This window comes from Lutra lutra, chromosome 12 (assembly GCF_902655055.1).
Source record: "Lutra lutra chromosome 12, mLutLut1.2, whole genome shotgun sequence".
Classification (NCBI taxonomy): domain Eukaryota; kingdom Metazoa; phylum Chordata; class Mammalia; order Carnivora; family Mustelidae; genus Lutra; species Lutra lutra.
In genome coordinates, this window is record NC_062289.1 from 71,237,272 (window position 1) to 71,258,110 (window position 20,839).

The 20,839-nt window shown below is 42.3% G+C and overlaps 1 protein-coding gene across 3 annotated transcripts in view; it reads left to right on the forward strand.

Moving 5' to 3' along the window:
- Positions 1–20,839, forward strand: part of PISD (phosphatidylserine decarboxylase) — a 43,107-nt gene that overhangs the window by 7,267 nt on the left and 15,001 nt on the right. For 2 of the 3 annotated variants that reach the window (XM_047696906.1, XM_047696907.1), the window contains 2 exons: positions 5,021–5,100; positions 8,231–8,406. In XM_047696906.1, the coding sequence (XP_047552862.1) occupies positions 5,021–5,100; positions 8,231–8,406 (256 nt within the window). Of the gene's footprint in view, positions 1–5,020; positions 5,101–8,230; positions 8,407–20,839 lie in introns of those variants that run through there. The other variant, XM_047696913.1, reaches the window with a different exon arrangement.

Here is a 20,839-nt window from a genome sequence, read left to right on the forward strand (position 1 = left end):
AGCCCGACACGGGCCTTGATCCCAAGACCCCGAGATCATGACCTGAGCTGAAGGCAGGGGCTTTAACCCACTGAGCCACCCAGGTGCCCCAGTGTTTCTGTATTTTTTGAGTAAATATCCATAAGTGTGATTACTGGATCATAAGTTTTTAACTTTTTGAGGAACCTCCATACCCCAGTAGCTGCACCAGTTTGCATTCCCACCAACAGTGCAAGAGGGTTCCTTTTTCTTAACAACCTTGTCAGAAGAAACCTGTTGTTTCTTATGTTGATTTTAGCCATTCTGACAGGTGTGAGGTGATTTGTATTTTTTTGTATTGTATTTTTTTTGTATTTGTATATTTTTTGTATTGTAGTTTTGATTTGTATTTCCTGATCACAGATCATGAGCACCTTTTCATATGACTGTTGGCCATCTGGATGTCTTCTTTAGAGAAACGTCTGCTCATGTCTTCTGCCAATATTTTATTTGGATTATTAGTTTTTTGGGTGTTGAGTTTTATAAGTTCTTTATATATTTTAGATACTAACCCTTTATTGGGTATATCATTTGCAAATATCTTCTCCCAACTCATTCCATAGGTTGCTTTTTAGTTGTTTTTTAAATTTTTTTTTATTTTTTATTTTTTTAAAGATTTTTATTTATTTATTTGACAGACAGAGATCACAAGTAGGCAGAGAGGCAGGCACAGAGAGAGAGAGGGAAGCAGGCTCCCCGCTGAGCAGAGAGCCCGACGTGGGGCTCAATCCCAGGACTCTGGGATCATGACCTGAGCCGAAGGCAGAGGCTTAACCCACTGAGCCACCCAGGCGCCCCAGTTGTTTTTTTTTTTTTTTAATTAACATATAATGTATTATTTGTTTCAGGGGTACATGTCTGTGATTCATCAGTCTTAACACAATTCACAGCACTCACTATAGCACATACCCTCCCAGTGTCCATCACCCAGCCACCCCATCCTCCTACCTCCTGCCTTTTAGTTTTGTTGATTGTTTCCTTCACTTTTTTTTTAAGATTTTATTTATTTATTTGATAGATCATAAGTAGACAGAGAGGCAGACAGAGGGAGCGGCAGACTCCCCGTTGAGCAGAGAGCCCAATGTGGGGCTCAGTCCCAGGACCCTGAGATCATGACCTGAGCCAAAGGCAGAGGCTCAGCCCTCGGAGCCACCCAGGCACCCATGTGCAGAAGCTTTTTATTTTGACGTATTCCCAGTAGTTTATTTTTGCTTTTGGCCTATCTAGAACAAAGTTGCTACAGCTGATGTCAGAGAAATTATTGCCTGTGTTCTCTTCTAGGATTTTTATGGTTGAGAGTGAACCTAGCTCTTTTTAAGAGCTTGTTACGAAGGAGAGAAGAAAAGTGGGGTGGGGTGGAAGCTAGACCAGGATGCATGGTGGACAGTGTTTATGTAAGATTAGAGAAAGTATAGGGTTTATATAAGGATAGAAACAGTCCAGTAATAAAAGACAAACTGGTGTAATGGCGCATTTGCTGGGCATTTTTTCTAGGAGCTGAGGCTAAGGCGGTATACAAGAGAGCCGAGCTTTGTGTTCTGGAGTAGGGCTGCCAAGGGGGAAGACCTACATGCAAGAGAAACCACCTGTGTGCCGTGTGTCTGGTTCCAGTGGATAGACGATTCTCTCTGATTCATACCTCCCCCAGCTAAGGGAGGGAAAAAAGAAGCCTTATTCAACAGTATACAGAAATCCTTTAGTTGGGGGGTTCAGCATTCATTCTGGGACACATAACACAGCAGTGTATAGAAGACAACAGTGTACCTTTAGTCAGATTTATACTTCTTGTTCTAATTCTTTTTGGAAAGCAGGGTTTGAGGCGTTTAGCTTTTGTAGTGGGAGATTTTAGTCTAAGAAATGAGCATTGTTCAATGCTGAAAGAACATTCATATACTGAAACATCGCCCTTCTTTTTTTTTTTTTTTTTTTTAGAGATTTTATTTATTTATTTGACAGAGATGACAAGCAGACAGACAGGCGGGCAGTGGGGGGAGGGAAGCAGGCTCCCCGCTGAGAAGAGAGCCCGTGAACCTCACCCTTTTTTGTGTTAGTAGCTGTACTTCTCTCTGGCCTTTGTGGTGGTGATTATCATGGTCCCATATTTTATCTTCATACAAACCTGACTCGCCTATTGGAGTATCAGGTTCATCACATTAGCCATATTAGCACCATGCTGTGAGGGTGTTTTTAAGTCAATTCTGATCATGTTTGCAGACTATCTATATAAGATGTAAATACTAAATATCCTTGAAACTAAATATTATTGTAGGAAGACCATACACAGAGTTCTGTTTTCCACAAAAGTGCCAATGTAGATGTTTATTAAATTACTGCTTCTATCATAAAGGGCTCCAGCAGAGAAAGAAGCACTTACTGGCAAGGAGTTTCTTTACTTCAGATTTCAGGTCAAATTAGGGTGAAACCGAAGTGCTATCTGAATTGAAAGGGAAATATTTCCTCTTTGATTAGGGGAGATCCAATTTTTAAAAGTGGATGAATGCTTTCCTTTTTTTTTTTTTTTTTTTTTTAAGATTTTACTTATCAGGCGCCTGGGTGGCTCAGTGGGTTGAAGCCTCTGCCTTAGGCTCGGGTCATGATCCCAGGGTCCTGGGATCAAGCCCCACATTGGGCTCTCTGCTCAGCTGGGAGCCTGCTTCTTCCTCTCTCTCTGCCTGCCTCTCTGCCTACTTGTGATCTCTGTCAAATAAATAAAATCTTAAAAAAAAAAAAGATTTTACTTATTGGGGCACCTGGGTGGCTCAGTGGGTTAAGCCTTTGCCTTCGGCTCAGGTCATGATCTCAGGGTCCTGCGATCGAGCCCCACATCAGGCTCTCTGCTCAGCAGGGAGCCTGCTTCCTCCTCTCTCTGCCTGCCTCTCTGCCTACTTGTGATCACGCTCTCTCTCTCTCTCTCTGTGTCAAGTAAATAAATAAATAAAATCTTTAAAAAAAAAAAGAAATAATGTTTTCTTAGAGTGGAAAGCTGTGAAAAGTTGTTGGTAATTTTTTTTTACTCTGTCAAACTAGCTTGACAAAATAGCAAAGTAGCCACAAAAGAGAATTCAAAAATTCTAAATTAAGTGAGCCTTCCAGACATGAAGTATATTAGAATAGTTCACGTGGTTGATTGTGCCATTTTTTTTCCAGGCCAGACATTTAAAATTTAAAGTTTCAGCTACCAGTATTAGATTCCTTAATGAGTAGGAGTTATAGGTTTACAAGTACAGTTGTTCTTTTGTGGTATGGAAATAGAAGGCTTTCTGTAAGAGTGCTGGGTTTACTGTCTATTATGACCTTATGTTAATTAAGAAAAAAATAACTTTATTGTGAAATAGTTTCAGACTTAACAGAAAAGTTATAAAAATAATGAATAGAATTCCCGAAAACCGTTCACCCAGATTTCCCAAATGTCAACTGCGTTTGCTTTACTATTCTCCCTTCCTCTTCTCTCTATATACACATGTATGTGTGTGTGTGTGTGTATATATATATATATATATATATATATATTTTTTTTTTTTTTTTTGTAAAATGCTTGAGAGAAAATTACAGATTTGGTACTTCTTTACTATGAACTTTTCAGCTTTTTTTCCTATAAGATCATCTTCTCACACAACCACTGTACAGTGGTCAAAACTAAGAAATTAAGATTGATATAAGACTTATTGAATCTATACATTGTATTCAAGTTTTGCCAATCGATCCACGTTTAAAAAAACTTTTTAAAAGATATTATTTATTTATTTGAGAGAGAGAGAGAGCATGCATGTACCAGGGAGCCTGTGAGCATGAGCAGGGGGAAGGGGCAGAAGGAGAGGGGAAAGTAGACTCCCTGCTGAATGGCGAGTTTGATGTGGGGTTCATTCCCAGGACCCTGGGATCATGACATGAGTCAGTCACTTAACCAACTGAGCCACCCAGGTGCTCCAACATTTTTTAAAGTAATTTTTTTTTTAAAGATTTTATTATTTATTTGACAGACAAAGATCACAAGTAGGCAGAGAGGCAGGCAGAGAGAGAAGAGGAAGCAGGCTCCCCGCTGAGCAGAGAGCTTGATTCGGGGCTCGATCCCAGGACCCTGGGATCATGACCTGAGCCGAAGGCAGAGGCATTAACCCACTGAGCCACCCAGGCGCCCCTTTTTTAAAGTAATTTTTAAAAAATATTTATTTGTCAGAGATAGAACACAAGCAAGGGGAGCGATAGGCAGAGGGAGCAGCAGGTAGAGGGAGAAATGGGCTCCCTGGGAGCCTGACGTGGGATTTGATCATGACCTAAGCTAAAGGTAGACGCTTAATTGACTAAGCCACCCAGGCATCCCTGTACTCTCTCATTCTCTCTCTCTCTCTGTCTCTCTCAAATAAATAAATAAAATCTTAAAAATTTTTTTTAAATAGGAGCTCCTACATGGCTCGGTCAGTTAAGTGGCTGACTTTTAAACTCAGCTCAGGTCTTGATCCTCAGGGTTGTGAATTTAAGCCCCATGTTGGGCTCTATGCTGGACAAGGAGCCTTCTTAAAAAAAAAATTTTTTTTTTTTAATTTTTAAAAAATAGGGCACCCAGGGGCGCCTGGGTGGCTCAGTGGGTTGAGCCGCTGCCTTCGGCTCGGGTCATGATCCCAGGTCCTGGGTTCGAGCCCCACATCGGGCTTTCTGCTCGGAAGGGAGCCTGCTTCCTCCTCTCTCTCTGCCTGCCTCTCTGCCTACTTGTGATTTCTCTCTGTCAAATAAATAAATAAAATCTCTAAAAAAAAAAAAAAATAGGGCGCCTGGGTGGCTCAGTGGGTTAAGCCGCTGCCTTCGGCTCAGGTCATGATTTCAGGGTCCTGGGATCGAGTCCCGCATCGGGCTCTCTGCTCAGCAGGGAGCCTGCTTCCCTCACTCTCTCTGCCTGCCTCTCTGTCTACTTGTGATCGCTCTCTGTCAAATAAATAAGTAAAATCTTTAAAAAAACATTTTATAAAAAATAAATGTTTAATGGTTCATTTTTGCTTGATTATAGCCTCCTTCACTGTGAGAACACTGCCGTGAGCCACTTCCTGCAGTCCTTAAGGAAGCTGCCTGTCAGAGCCTTCTACACAAGTAAGTGGGCAGTTAGAGGTGGTGGCTGGCCTCTCTGTGCTTCAGTTTGCTTATCAGTACACTGGGATAAACAGCTCCTATTTCATTGCGTTGTTAGTAGAATTAACTGAGCTTATATCTGTGGGGTGCTTAGAGTGTCTGGTAGGTAGTCATCACTGGAGCCCTAGTGATTATTAACTCATCATCTTTACTGGCTGAATAGTATTCTGTTGAAGACTACCATTTGGTGTTGGACCTTTAGGTTGTTTCTAGGCTTTTTCTACTATAGACATTTCTGTGGTAACATATCTTGGTGCAGCTTCAGGATAAATCTGTAGAGCTAGAATCGCTGGAGCAGAAGATTTATGTATTTTACAAGATGGCATTTAGGCCAAATTGTTCTTCAAGGAGGGTTGTTCCAGCTTGTGTGCATATGAGCATGAGGTGCTCATGAGTACCTCAGTTCCCCACACCCTCATCAAAACTAGATTATGGACTTTTGATTTTGTAAGGAGCTTGATTCTGTAAGATATCGTTTTTATTCGATCATACCAGAAGCCATTTTGAACTGACCATGAGAGGACCTTGGGAATAAAACACATTTGTTAATGAGAATGAATAATGAAAACAAAACATTTATAACAGTAGTTAATAGCAGCACATCTGGGTGTTCCTTATTTAGTTAAGACTTGCAAGCTGGACCACATGGGAATCATGAGAAGAATAGAAGGGGAGCCACAGTACCTGAGCCATGATCTTGGATCTGCAGAGAAGCTGTGCTTTTATAAAGTGACAAGTCCAGCAGAGAGGTGGTCAGTAGTGGAGGGCTGTCTCTACTTAACAACTTCTTTTTGGGGAGGCAAAGTAAGCCCCTAAGAAGGCAAGACACGTAGTCAAAGGGCTAGTGTAGCAGGCAGCATTCAGAGGAACGTGACTAGTCCATCTAGGGTGGGGGCTCACTGCAGTGAGGAGGGAATAGCACTTCGCTTGTCATCAGTAATTTCAGAAAGAGGGAAAAAAGTTGCTTTATGGTCAGTCTTTCTTGGTCAGAGGCAGAATATTTAGTTGTGAACTAGTAAGGGTTCATTAGGAATAATTAGAAGATGGAAGAGATTAATGACACCCACACTTTCCATTAAAAGAAGAAACAGCAACACCCAAAACACGGTCAGGGGAGCTGGTGATGTCAGGAGAAGGAGGGCTTACACGTGGTAAGAAGGGTATTCTCTGGTTTTATATAGGCTCCTGGTGATTCCGCTCTTGAGATTTTGTTTTAATAACAGCATTATTGAGGTATAATCCATATACCATAAAATTCGTCTTTTTAAAGTACAGTTCAGTGGCTTTGAGTATATTCAGAATTGTGCAACCATCACCACTATTAATTTTAGAATTTCATCCCCCCCTCCCCCACTTTCCCCAAGCCAGTAACAACACTTGACTCTTTAAACTATCACTCCCCATTTCTCCCTGGCCCCAGCCCCTGGCAACCATTAACCTACTTTATGTCTCTCTAGTATGTTTCCTATACTGGACACTTCATGTCCTATACTGGACAATATGCAGCCTTTTGTGGTTGGCTTCTTTCACATAAGGTTTTTAAGGTTCATGTTATATCATGTGTTGGTACTTTATTCCTTTGTGTTATCACATAATACTCCATTGTATGGATATGCCACATTTTAATTCATTTACCAGTTGATGGACATTTGGGTTGTTTCTACTTTTTGGCTGCTACTGAACATTTTTGTATAATTTTTGTGTAGATGTAGGCTTCATTTCTCTCAGAAATATCCCTAATAACAGAATTGCTGGTCACAATGATAATTTTATGTTTAACATTTTTTTTTTAAAGATTTTATTTATTTATTTGACAGAGAGAGATCACAAGCAGGCAGAGAGGCAGGCAGAGAGAGAGGAGGAAGCAGGCTCCCCGCTGAGCAGAGAGCTTGATGCGGGGCTCGATCCCAGGACTCTGAGATCATGACCTGAGCCGAAGGCAGTGGCTTAACCCACTGAGCCACCCAGGCGCCCCTGAATCATAAGATCTTATGGGAGTTTGCATTTGAGAATACTTGTGTCTAGTCAGATTTGGGTCTGGATTGTAGAAGTAAGGTCAGAGAGTCCTGGGTGAGAAATGGTGCCCGATTCCCAGTTCTGGATCTGGTGGTAGCCAGCCTGGCAACCTTGATTAGTTTCTTGACCTCTTTGTAATTCAGTATTTTCATCTTACATTCTCTGGCTGTGGTCGCAATTGAGGTGCATTGTAGTTTCATAGGAAAGATGCTTGTCCCTTGGGCACCTGGGTAGCTCAGTCACTTAAGTGTCTGCCTTCTGCTCAGGTCATGATCCCAGGGTCCTAGAATTGAGCCCTGCATTGGGCTCCCTGCTTGGCGGATAGTCTGCTTCTCCTTTTCCCTCTGCTGCTCCCCCTGCTTGTTTTCTCTCTTTCTCTCTGTAAAATAAATAAGATCTAAAATCTAAAAAATAAAAAATAAAACACACACACACACACGCACGCACGCCCAAAGACGTTTGTCCCTTACATATTGGTAGAATTTGGAGACAGAAGGTCTTTTTTTTTTTTTTTTTTTTTTTTAGATTTTATTTATTTATTTGACAGAGAGAAATCACAAGTAGGCAGAGAGGCAGGCAGAGAGAGAGGAGGAAGCAGGCTCCCTGCTGAGCAGAAAGCCCGATGTGGGGCTCGAACCCAGGACCTGGGATCATGACCTGAGCCGAAGGCAGCGGCTTAACCCACTGAGCCACCCAGGCGCCCCTCAGAAGGTCTTTTTTTTTATTCCTTTTTTTTTTTTTTTTAATTTTACTTATTTGAGAAACAGAGTGAACGAGAGAGAGCACAAGCTGGAGGAGGGGCAGAAGGAGAGTGGGGAAGCAGGCTTCTCACTGAGCAGAGATGTGGGGCTCAATCCCAGAACCCTGGGATCATGACCTGAGTCAAAGGCAGCTGCCCAACAGACTGAGCCACAGGCGGCCCCAGAAGGGTCTCAATAGTGACTCAAGGTCGCACCTGCCTATCAAAGATGTGCTGGTGTTTCCTGGACCTCGTTTTAGTGCCGTTTGCATGACTCATCCTTGTTGCTTCTCCCAGTCTCAAAATTTTCCTATTTTTTTTTTTTTTTTGTTACAGATGCCAGAAGAGTCCACACTGCCCCTGCTCGTACCTTATTTCTGCTGCGTCCCCTGCCCATTCTGTTGGTGACAGGCGGCGGGTATGCAGGTTACCGGCAATATGAGAAATACAGGGAGCGAGAGCTGGAGAAGTTGGGGTTGGAGATTCCACCCAAACTTGCTGGTCACTGGGAGGTAGGAATAAAGGTGGAACCACCTTGAGTTCTCATTTAGCACAACTGTCTGTCACTTTTTAAATTGCCTCAAAGTTGAAATGTTTGAAAAAATGAAATGTGCTTCTTTGGAGCTTGTGTCTCCAGTGGGCTTTTGGTCAGACACAGAGGTTATGCCTTTGGCGTCATGTTGGGCTTCTTTTCGGCGTCCACACCTACCCCTGGTCTCTCCAGGGGCTCTGAGTAGCAATTACCTGCAGTTGCAGTCCTCAGAGTTCATGCCTTGTGTGGGGCCTGACATCCTAGTCGTTTATGCCCTGCTCTATCTGAGGATAAGCTGAAACGGTGGGACTTTTGTGATGTGGTTAAGTTCTTACCAGGAACCAGACTGAAAGAATCAAATTACTTTATTGTTACTGCTTGAAATGCTTCCCCCACAACAGGGCAGGCTTTGATGTTGTTGAGCCACGCGTGACGTACAATGAACTGTCTTATTCAGTTGCGCTCTGGTGGCCCCGGATGATACCTAACTCGGAGCAGACATTCAGTAAATGTTGAAATTGAACGTTAAGGTGTAAATTTAAAAATGCCTTCTTTTCAGCCAGAATGTAATAAATGAAAAATCTGAAACATCAGTAGATCTCGTAGCCTGGGCAAAAGTGAGGGGAGTGAAAGTAGAGACTTTATGGCATTTGGAATGATGCATTTGGGTTTCTTCATGAGCCTCTCTATATTGGTAATTCAGCTCGTTTGAATCCAGTGGCCAGGGCATGTGGGTTCTGAAGGCTAGTCCCAACCATGTCCCTCAATAGCTGTGTGAACATGTCACTTGCCGTCCGGTCCTCTGTGTGACTCTGCTATAAGTAGTATAAACAACTATAAGGCAGGCTGGATTGGAACCCCTCTGAGATTCCTTCTAGCTCTAGCAGAGTTTATCTAGGAATATTTGTTGGCATTGGCATTACATGCTGCATTACAGGCTTCCTCCCACAATCCTATTTTGAATTTTGGTTTAGACCCTCTTCCTCCAGTAGAATACAGTGTAAAGATTTCCTCTGATTTCCAACAGAGCTGTAAAACTGTGACTTAGTCAGCCGGCCCTACAGATCCAGATGTGGGTGTTACCCCAAGAGGTACCTTTTTGCTTGCCCATGTATATCTACCCTTTTTTTGGCTTGTTCGTACATCTTGGACTTTATAGTAGCCTATCTCAGACCAAAAATGAAAAAAGGTTTTTTGTCTTCTGGTAGTATATGACAAAATCCTTTTGTCAAAGGATAATTGTGTAGTATGTGAGTCACACTTTTAAAATTTGCTGTACTCTATTTCCCATGACATTGGTGGTTTCCTCTGTAAATATACCTTTTCCTTTATGCTAATAAACTACTTGTTAGATTGTGATCATATGACGCCACTTACGTGTTCGACCCAAGGTAGCTTCCCTCTGACGCCATGTGTTTGCAGACTGAGTCACGCTGTGACAAACTTTGCATGCTTGTTCAGCAAATTCCCACCCATTTCAAAGGTCTTCCAAGAGAATCTACATTTGGAAGAAATCTGTGACTTCCAAAATCATAAAGACTAATGTCAGTAGTATTTTTTTTTAGCATTCACCATTTGCATAATTAGTATTACTGCCATGTAGGAGCCAATACCTGAAAGACAACCATTTGTAGGGAGGACAGGTTTGATTGGCTTATAAGTTCTAGGGCCTGGATCCAAGTGGCCCCGTGGAGTGTGAGATCTGAAGCCCCTATTGGTTAAGGGCTGGGTTTCAGTTAGATACTGTTCTTCTGGTGGAGTAAAATGGGCACAGGACTGTTGGGTTTACAGGCAGGATGCCAGCATTTCACTTCATTGAAGGGGAAATGGTCTGGACTCTGAGTAGACATTGTAGGATTTCAGGAGAGACAGTAGGTTGTGAGAAGGGAGAGTGCTGACTGGCAGTCTCGAACTGGATCCTAGTTCTGCCCCTGCCCCATCTAATCACTGTCAGCTCATGAAAAATGAGAGTACCCTAATCTGGTCGATCATCAGAATTGTTGGGGAGCTTTAAAAAATACGGATTCTTTGATCTCACCCCTGGAAATTTAGAAAGTTTGGGTAAGCTCAAGATCTTTGTTTTTAAAAAGTCCCTTCAGTGATTCTGATGATAAGCCAGATTTAGGAATCATGGGCAGATGAGCTGTAAGTTTCCCTTCAGGGCTCTTTTTTTGAATGGCAGATGAAAACTGCTGCTGCTAATTTTGCTGGAATATAATCTCTTCATATCCCTGGGTCAAGTGTGGCATCTCTAGCGCTTGAAAGAGGACTGGCTGGTACTTATGCCAAGATGAGCCCCTGGGACTCTTTAAGGATTTATACCCATATCTTTCCAACCCCCTCCCCCATATCTTTCCTTTATTTCAATTTAAGTCTGTCTGTCCTTCCTTCCTGCCTCCCTCCCTTCCTTCCTCCCTCCCTTGTCCTCCCTTCTCCCTTCACTTCCCTTTCCAACAGTATAGAAGAAACCATAACTCCAAACTGCCGCCGCCTCATTCACTGCAAACTCCGCTCGGGGGTGTGGGGAGAGGGCACAGCTCTTGCAGAGGGGCAGCGGGAAGGCAGGTGTCAGACACAGTTGAAGACTTGAGCTCAGCTGTAGCACCTTGACAGCCTGTTTCATCTTCCTGGGTTCGTTTTTTTTTTTTTTTTTTAAGACTTTATTTATTTATTTGACAGAGACAGACACTGCGAGAGAGTGAACACAAGCAGGGGGCGTGGGAGAGGGAGAAGCCGGCTTTCCACTGAGTAGGGATCCTGACATGGGACTCAATCCCAGGACCCTGGGATCATACCTGAGCCAAAGGCAGAAGCTTAATGACTGACCCACCCAGGCACCCCCTTCCTTCATTTTTTTAAAAGATCTTATTTGTTTGAGAGTGAGATCATGAGCATAAGGGAAGGGTAGAGAGAGAAGCAGGTTCCCCGCTGAGCAGGGATCCTGATGTGGGACTTGATCCCAGGACCCGGGGATCATGACTTGAGCCAAAGGCAGGTGCTTAACCAACTGAACCACCCAGGCGCCCACTAGGTTCTGTTTTTATAGGTCTAAGAAAATCTTTGCTTGCTCTAAGAGTCATGTACGCAAAAAAAGCTCATGCAGTTGGCTGAGTAGAAATGAAGCCTATGTGTTTGCTTGATGGGATGAGGAAACTCTGTAACGAGCAGCAAAGTGAGTAGCCTGTTGAGAGTGTTCAGAAGCATCCAGGTTCCAGCAGCTCCGCTCTGTCTTTATATTTATATGGCATCACTTTCCCCAATGGGGAAATAGCTCACTTTTTTTTTTTTTAAGATTTTATTTATTTATTTATTTGACAGAGAGAAATCACAAGTAAGCAGAGAGGCAGGCAGAGAGAGAGGAGGAAGCAGGCTCCCTGCCGAGCAGAAAGCCCGATGCGGGGCTCGAACCCAGGACCTGGGATCATGACCCGAGCCGAAGGCAGCGGCCCAACCCACTGAGCCACCCAGGCGCCCCAATAGCTCACTTTTTTTAAAATTAGAAAGCATTATAAAATGTGAAGACGAAACAGTGATGACCCAGGATTGTACAACTCACAGGAAACCACAGTTCACATTTTGGGGAACTTAGCCCTTTTGGGGTTTAGGGTATTTAGGAATATGTATTGTTAATTTTTATTTTAAATGAGATAGTTTTAAAATTTTTAAATAAAACACAATCATGTACAAATTCAAATACTAATGAAGGGTTACATATGAAGATGTCTTCCACTCTCTGCCCCTTCTACTAATTTCATCTCCACTCTTCAGAAGCAGACAAGCATTTTTAACATTAGCGCATCTTTACAGAATGTTTCTACTTACATATTTTTTGGCTATTCAAAGATGATTTAATTTTGACATGCATCGCTATGTAAGTTTAAAGTATATAGCATGATGGTTTGATTTACATATATTGCGAAATGATTGTCAGAATAGATTCAGCAAACATCCGTCATCTCTCTAGATAGAATTTAAAAAAAAGAAGAGAGAAAAAAAAAAAAACTTTTCCCAAACTCTTAGGATTACCTCGCTGTACTTTCCTCTGTGATAGACAGCAGTGTTGGCTCTAGGCTTCAGGTTGTACGTTCCATCACTAGTACTTATTTCTCTTGTAATTGGAAGTTTATACTTTTTGACCTTCTTCCAATTCCCTGTGTCCTTCCACTCCCTGGAGTCCCGATTTCTTTTCCTCCAAGTTTGGTTTTTTCTTTTTCTTTTCCTTTTTCTTGTCCTTTTTCTTTTCTTTCTTTCTTTTTTTTTTAACCTTTTGTTTTTTTAGATTCCACATATAAATGAAATCATGCAGTATTTGTCTTTCTTTTTCTGACTTAATTCACTTAGTGTAATGCTTACAGGGTTCATCCATGTTGTTGCAAGTATAGGATTTCCTCATTTTTTCTGGCCGAATAATATATTCTATTGTATGTATGTACATATATACAGAGTGTGTGTGTGTGTGTGTGTTATCCGTTGGACACTTAGGTTATTTCGATGTCTTGGCCATTGTAAATAATGTTGCTATGATTTAATTTTTTTTTAAAAGATTTTATTTATTTATTTAAAAGATTTTATTTATTTATTTGACAGAGAGAGATCACAAGTAGGCAGAGAGGCAGGCAGAGAGAGGGGGAATCAAGCTCCCCGCTGAGCGGAGAGCCCGATGCGGGGCTCGATCCCAGGACCCTGAGATCATGACCTGAGCCGAAGGCAGAGGCTTTAACCGACTGAGCCACCCAGGCGCCCCTGATGATTTAATTTTTTAAAAACATTTTTATTTGACAGAGAGAGAGCATAAGCAGGGGGAATGGGAGGGGAAAGTAGGCTCCCCACTAAACAGGGAGGACCCTGGGATCTTGACCCGAGTGGAAGGCAGATGCTTAACTGACTGAGCCAGCCACCCAGGCACCCCGATGATTTAATTTTTTAAGTTAACTTTACTGAGGTATTATTTCCATATAGTAAAACATACCCTTTTTAAGCATATAGTTCATTGTTGCTTTTTATTTTATTTTATTTTTTTATTTAAAAAAATTTCTTTTAAAGATTTTTATTTGAGAGAGAGAGGGAGAAGAGAGAGAGAGAGAGAGTAGGGGGAGGGGCAGAGGGAGAAGCAGACTCCCCGCTGAGCAGGTAGCCTGACTTGGGCCTCAATCCCAGGACCTCGAGTTCATGACCTGGAGGTCAGACACTCAACCAACTGAGCCATCCAGGTGCCCCAGTCTGTTTCTGTTTTGCTTTTTTTTTTGGTTTTTAGATTCTACATATAAGTGAAATCATACAGTATTTGTCTTTATTTCACTTAGCATAGTACCTTGCATGTACATCCATGTTGTCACAAATGGCAAGATTTCATTCTTTTTTGTGGCTAAATAATATTCCACCATGTGTATATACTACATTTTCTTTATCCATTCATTTCTCTGTGGACATTTAGGTGGCTTCCATATTTTGGCTATTGTAAATACTGTTGCAGTGAATATAGGGGTGCATGTATCTTTTTGAATTAGGTTTTTCATTTTCTTCAGATAAATACCCAGGAGTGGAATTGCTGGGTTGTATGACAGTTCTAGTTTTAATTTTTTGAGGAATTCTCAGACTGTTTTCCACAGTGACTGCAACAATTTACATTTCTACCAATAGTGCATGAGGGTTCCCTATTTTCCACATCCTTGCCAACACTTATTATTTCTTGTCTTTTTGATATTAGCCATTCTGACAGGTGTGAGGTGATAACAAGTTGTGGTTTTGATTTGCATGTCCCTGATGATTAATGATGTTAATTTCTGCCCACTTTTTAATTGACTGACTTCTTTTGGTGTCAAGTTGTAGAAATTCTTTATGTATTTTGGATATTAACCCCTTACCAGATGTAACATTTGCAACTGTCTTCTCCCATTCAATAGGTTGGCTTTTCTTTTTTGTTGATGGTTTTCTTTTGCTGTGCAAAAACTTTTTAGTTTGATGTAGTCCCAGTTGTTTAATTTTGCTTTTGTTGCCCTGGCCTGAGGAGACAGATTCAAAAGAATATTGCCAAGATCAACCTTAGAGTTTATGCCTATGCTTTCTTTTAGGAGTTTTATGGTTTCAGGTCTTACTTTTAGGACTTTAATTCATTTTGAGTTTATTTTTGTATATGGTGTAATAAAGTGGACCAATTTCATTCTTTTTCATGTGGCTGTTGAGTTTTCCCAGAACTATTTAAAGAGTTGGCATTTTCTCCATTGTCTATTCTCACCTCCTTTATTACAGATTGTGTGTGGGTTTATTTCTGGACTCTATTCTGTTCCATTCATCTGTGTATCATTTCATTGGGGTTTTTTTGGTAAATATATATACCTGTGTAATCAGTACCTCACTCAAGATAGGGAACATGTGCCCCTTTGTAGTCAGTATCTACCCATGGCTCCAAGGCAATCACTGATCTGCTTTCTGTCACTATGAATTAGATTTGTCGTTTAAGAGATTTTAACAGATGGGATATACTTATTTATTTATTCATAGATTTTTAAAAAAAAATTTATTTGTCAGAGAGTGAGAGAGCACGTACAAGCAGGGGGAGCAGAAAAGGGAGAATGCAGTCTTCTGTCCCAGGACCCTGAGATCATGACCTTGAGCCAAAGGCAGATGCTTACCCAAATAAGCCACCCAGGCATCCCTTTCGGAGTTTTCTGCATGGCTTCCTCCTTTCTGGTTCTCTGCCTTCGAGAACCTAGCTCTTTATTGATGTAGTCATTTGGGTTTCATTACAAACAAGCAGAACTCATTTCAACAGGGACACTTGAAGGGGTCTGTTTTATCTTTAAAGGTTCTAGAACCAATTTCAATGTGTGTGCTTGTGGGGTGGGGGAGGTTGTGTTTCACTACACCAATAAGCAGGGCCCTTGACACCAACTGGGTGTCCTACAGTTCAGCTCCGTTCTGACACTATCTGCCCAGAGATAGCATCCTATTTTGCAGATTAAGGGCTCAAGTCCCACAAGACTGTCCCTCCACCCCAGGTGCTTTCAGAAGTTGTTACTTGTGCTTCTGACTGACTAGCTATAGGTTGGAGGTCCCCCCCCCCCCCCAGCTTTGAGTTACTGGTTAAGAACTCAGTCCTACAAGACTGCCTTCCTAACTCTTCAGATGCCAGTTGCAAGTCCAGGTGCTTCTGATTGAATGGCTATAAATCGCAGGTCTCCATAACCTTTTTTTTAAGGTTCAGCTAATTTGCTAGAGCAGCTCACAGGGCTCAGAGAAACATTTTACTTGCTAGATTACCAGTTTATTACAAAGGATATTGAAGGATACTGATCAACGGCCGGATAGAGATATCTAGGGTGAGGTCCTAAAAGAAGGAACTTCGGTTCTCATGGAGTATGGGGCTCTGTACTGTGGCACATAAAAGCCTTCTGGTTCCCTAGCCTGGAAGCACTTCGAACCCCATCTTTTTTGGTTTTTATGGAGGTTTCATTACATAGGTATGAATGATTAATTAAGCCACTGGTCAGTGGTGATTGATTCAGCCTCTAGTCCCTCTCCCCTCCCCCGAGGTCAGGGGGTGGGTCTGAAAGTTCCCCCTCTCTTTTGTGGTCAGTTCCCTATCCTTACAGGATTTCGAGAAGTCAACTCATTAATATAAATCCAGTAGTGATGGAGAGAGAGTTGTTACGATTAACAAAACACCCATTTCAGTTTTATGGCTGTCAAATGATTTTAGGAGCCGAAGACAGAAGACCACACAGTATAACAAAAGATGCTTCCATTGCTCTTGTCACTCAGGAAATTCCAAGGGTTTTGGGAGCTGAGAGCCAGGAACAGCGACCAATTATTTATGAGAAATGTGCTCTGCTCAGATGAATGACCAAATACATATTTTTTACAAACCACAATATTACAGTTGTATATCAGGAATGACTGCTTATAGAAGCTGTCACCACCATTTAAGACTCTTCTACCCCTTTGTTACAGTGGTAAGGCACTGGCTGCCCTTTTGCCCTTGTGCTTTGAGTTTAGCCAGAGCCCCCTTCTGTATGCTGCAGCCTTCCAGCATGTCCTTTACAGGTGTTAACCAGTGATTTCACTTTCCTCACTGGCTGAGAGAAGTGTTTGGGAGGAAAGGAGAGGTCACAGGTCACATTAACATGAAACTGTTGATCCATAATCTCTGGGGAGTGCAGCTTGAGGAGAGGAATGAGGAGAGGGACTGAGGAGAGGGACGTGGAGATACCCTTTCTCGCCTCACTTCTGTTGTACACTCTTCTCATTGTCTCTACATTCTCTGTGTCTCCGGCTTTGTGTTCATTGGTGTGCTCTCTCCAAACCCCTCCTGCATCTTTCCCTTCTCCTCACCTTCTCTAAGTCATTTTGCTCTTTGTTCTAACAGCAACTCTCTTCCTCTCCTCCCAGAATATTTTGGTGTTATATACTTACCCACAGTCTTGATCTTTTTATTTTCTTTTTTCACTTTTTGATAAACTACCCTCATGACCTCATTATCTCCCAAAGGCCCCATCTCCAGATGCCTTTGCTTTAAGAATTAGGACTTCAACATATGAATTTGGGTGGTTAAAATTCACCATTTTAACCACTTCTAAGTGTACACAATTCAGTGGTAGTAAGTACATTCGTAGTACTTTCCATTACCACTGTCTATTTCTAGAACATTTTCATTGTCCCAAACAGAAACTTTTGTACTCATTAAACAATACTGTTTTTTTTTTCTGCCCCCGGCTTCTGCCACCCTTAGTCACCACCGGTTCTGTCTCTGTGAATTTGCCTATTTTAGGTACTTCATATAAGTGGAATCAGACAACATTTGCCCTGTATTTTTCAAGAGGTATACATGTTGTAGCATCTATTGGAGTTTCACTTCTTTTTAAGGTTGAGTAATATTCCATTGTATGGATGTATACCACATTTCATTTATCCAGTCATCTGTTGATAGATACTGGCTTGTTTCTACTGGGTTGTTGGCTGTTGTGAATAGTGCCGCTGTGAACACTGCGTGTACAAGAGCACACTGGAGTCATTGCTCTCAGCTCTTTTGGGTGTGTACCTAGGAGTAGAATTCCTGGATCACATGGTCATAAGTGTTTAACTTTTAGAAGGATTGCTGGACTTTCCCACAGCGGCCATGCCATTTTACGTTTCCACTAGCAGTACGGAGGATTCCAGTTTCTCCATATCCCTGCCGACACTTACTCACTTTGATGATAGCTTTTATTGGCTGTGAGTTGGCATCTCAGTGTGGTTTTGATTTGCATTCTCTAATGAGTAATGATGTTGTGCATCTTTTTCACGTGCTTATTGGCTATTTATATAGCTGCTTTGAATAAATGTTTGTTTCTTCAACTTCTTTGCTAATTTTTACATTGGGTGGTTGGTTTTTTTGTTGTTGAGTTGTAGGAGTTCTTCGTATATTCTGGATGTTAGACCCTTACCAGATATATGTGTTTGCAGATATTTTTTTCCCATAAATTGTGCTTTCACTCTCTTAATAGTATGTTTTGATATACAAAAGTTTTTAATTTTAATGAAGTCTAGTTTATTTGTTTTTACATTTATTGCCTTTGTTTTTGGTGTCCTATCCCAGAAGTCATTGCTGAATCCGATATTGTGAAGATTTTTTTCCTGTTTTCTTCTAAGGAATTTTTAGGTCTTTTTTTTTTTTTTTTTTTTTTTTTTTTTTTCTCTTTTTTTTTTTTTTCTTTTTTTTTTTTAAGAAAAATTTTAGGGCGCCTGGGTGGCTCAGTCATTAGGTGTCTGCCTTCAGCTTAGGTCATGATCCCAGGGTCCTGGGATCGAACCTCCACATCGGGCTCCCTGCTTGGCAGGAAGCCTGCTTCTCCCTCTCCCACTCCCCCTGCTTGTGTTCCCTCTCTCACTGTGTCTCTTTCTGTCAAATAAGCAAAATATTTAAAAAGTTTTAGGTCTTATGTTTAGGTTTTTGATACATTTGTGGGGCTCAATCCCAGGACCCCGGGATCATGACCTGAGCCGAAGGCAAATGCTTAACCAACTGAGCCACCCAGTGGCCCCTAGTTAAGGGTTTCTTTTTTAATGGTGTAAGGTAAGTGTCCAACTTTATTCCTTTGAATGTGGTTATCAGTTTTCCCTGCACCATTAGTAGGAAAGACTGTCATTTTCCCATTGGATGGTCATGGCACCCTTGTGGACATCTACTATTTTATTTTATTTCATTTTATTTTAGAGGGAGAGAGAGAAAGTGCAAACGGGGGTTACTTGGGTCAGAGTGGGAGCTTGGGGTGGGGAAGGCCTTGATTCTGGGTGTGTTTTGAGGGGAAAGTGGACAGGATATAATGAAGGATTTGAATGCAGGGAGGTGGGAAGGGATTCAGGATTTCTGACTTGAGCAGAGGGAGGGGTGGAGTAGCTCTTCACATAGAGCTGTGGGAAAAATAGGGAACAGCTAGACCCTGGTATGTTAATTCAGGTTGTAACTTAAGCTTTTCTTTAAATGTGAGTCGACCTCAGCATTTTTCACGTTTGTTCTGTTAATATTGGCTCAGAGTATTTGTAATTTTTACATTTACACTGAATGGGATGGAGCAAGGAATCCATGCTGCTCCAAAAACAGGGCTCCCAGCCTTGTCAAGCCATGAAGATGCCCTGCCCTTAGAGCAGGAGCCAAGGCAGTCAGGGCACCGGTAGTATGGCTGCTTCCAGGAGTTTCTTTTCAGAAATCCACGATGATGGAAAAGCTCTGGGTTTGTGGTCAAAGTGCCTCTTCAATTAGGCTGCCTAGGCCTTAGTGTTTGGCCTTAGAAATGAGGGTGGTTGACACGGGTCTCTGCAGAGAGCTGGCTTTGAGTGAACAGCACGGGGATAGAAGGCAACCAGGTGTGCCTGGAGCTGTCACATGTTCTGAGTTTGTGTGGCATTTGTGATTCCAGATACTCTGTTTTTGTGTCCTTGTTGTCCTTTTGTCCTTGTTGTCAATAAGGGAACCAAAACCTTCATGGGCACTTCTTAACAAGGTGGGGTGGAAGTTGGTCGTGCACATAGCTCTGCAGCCTGCTGACTCCAGGGTTTCCTGTGAACACCTAGGTGATTTGAGCTCCATGCAGGATGACATCCAGTGACAGACTCCCTTCAGTCTCCAGCATTTCCAGGCTGTCCTTTCTTCCTTGACCACTGGACCTAAGGACAGAAATCAGTGTGGTGGGAAAACTGGACTGGTGGACATGGTGGGCTCTTTAGGGAGGAAGCTGTCCTCCTGTCCCTCTCCCTGCTGGCCTCTGATGTGACTCCACAGAGAGGGCTGGGCCTATGTGATTGGCACCTGACATATCCTATCAGGTGCAAAGGGCTGTCTCCAGCCTGGAGCCTGGCTTTGCGGGTGTGAATATACCCGGGCTGTATGGACAGCAAATAAGTGGTTCGGACCTGAGGCCCTCCGTGTGAAGTGGCAGCAGTGGGTGCTGAGGGCAGGCCTGGCTGTCCTGCCTCACTGAAGAGCAGGAGCAGCTCTGCAGATGGAATGTGGTCTTGGGTTTTTCTCCCCAGTACAGAATTTAGAGAATTTTCTGTAGTTTATTTTTTTTTTAAGATTTTATTTATTTAGTTGACAGAGATCACAAGTAGGCAGAGAAGCAGGCAGAGAGAGGAGGAAGCAGGCTCCCTGCTGAGCAGAGAGCCCAATGTGGGGCTCGATCCCAGGACCCTGGGATCATGACCTGAGCCGAAGGCAGAGGCTTTAACCCACTGAGCCACCCAGGCGCCCCCCCTCCTTTTTTCAAAAGAATTTTTTTTAAGGTTTTATTTATTCATTTAACAAAGAGGGAGAGTACAAGCAGGAAGAACAGCAGGCAGAGTGGGAGGGAGAAGCAAGCTCTCTGCTGAGCCAGGAGCCAGATGTGGGACTCGATCCCAGGACACTAGGATCACAACCTGAGCCACAGGCAGCCACTTAACAAACTGAGCCACCCAGGCTTCCCAGAATTTTCTGTGGTTTAAAGCAAACTGTTCCAACTCTCACATTGTGAACATTTTTTTTTAAATATTTTATTTATTTATTTGACAGAGAGAGATCACAAGTAGGCAGAGAGGCAGGCAGAGAGAGAGGAGGAAGCAGGCTCCCCGCGGAGCAGAGAGCCCCATATGGGGCTCGATCTCAGGACCCTGGGATCATGACCTGAGCCGAAGGCAGAGGCTTTAACCCACTGAGCCACCCAGGCGCCCCATGAACATTTTTGAACAGAGTAGAAAAGTTGAGAGAATAGACATATACCCACATACACACCTCTTGATTGAACAGTTAATGTTTTATCATATCTGCTTTATCTCTCTCTTTCTAAATATATATATATACACACACACACACACACACACACACACACATAGATATTTTATTTTTCTCTGAACCATTTGAAAGTACATTACAGTCATTGTGGAACTTCCAACTCTAAATA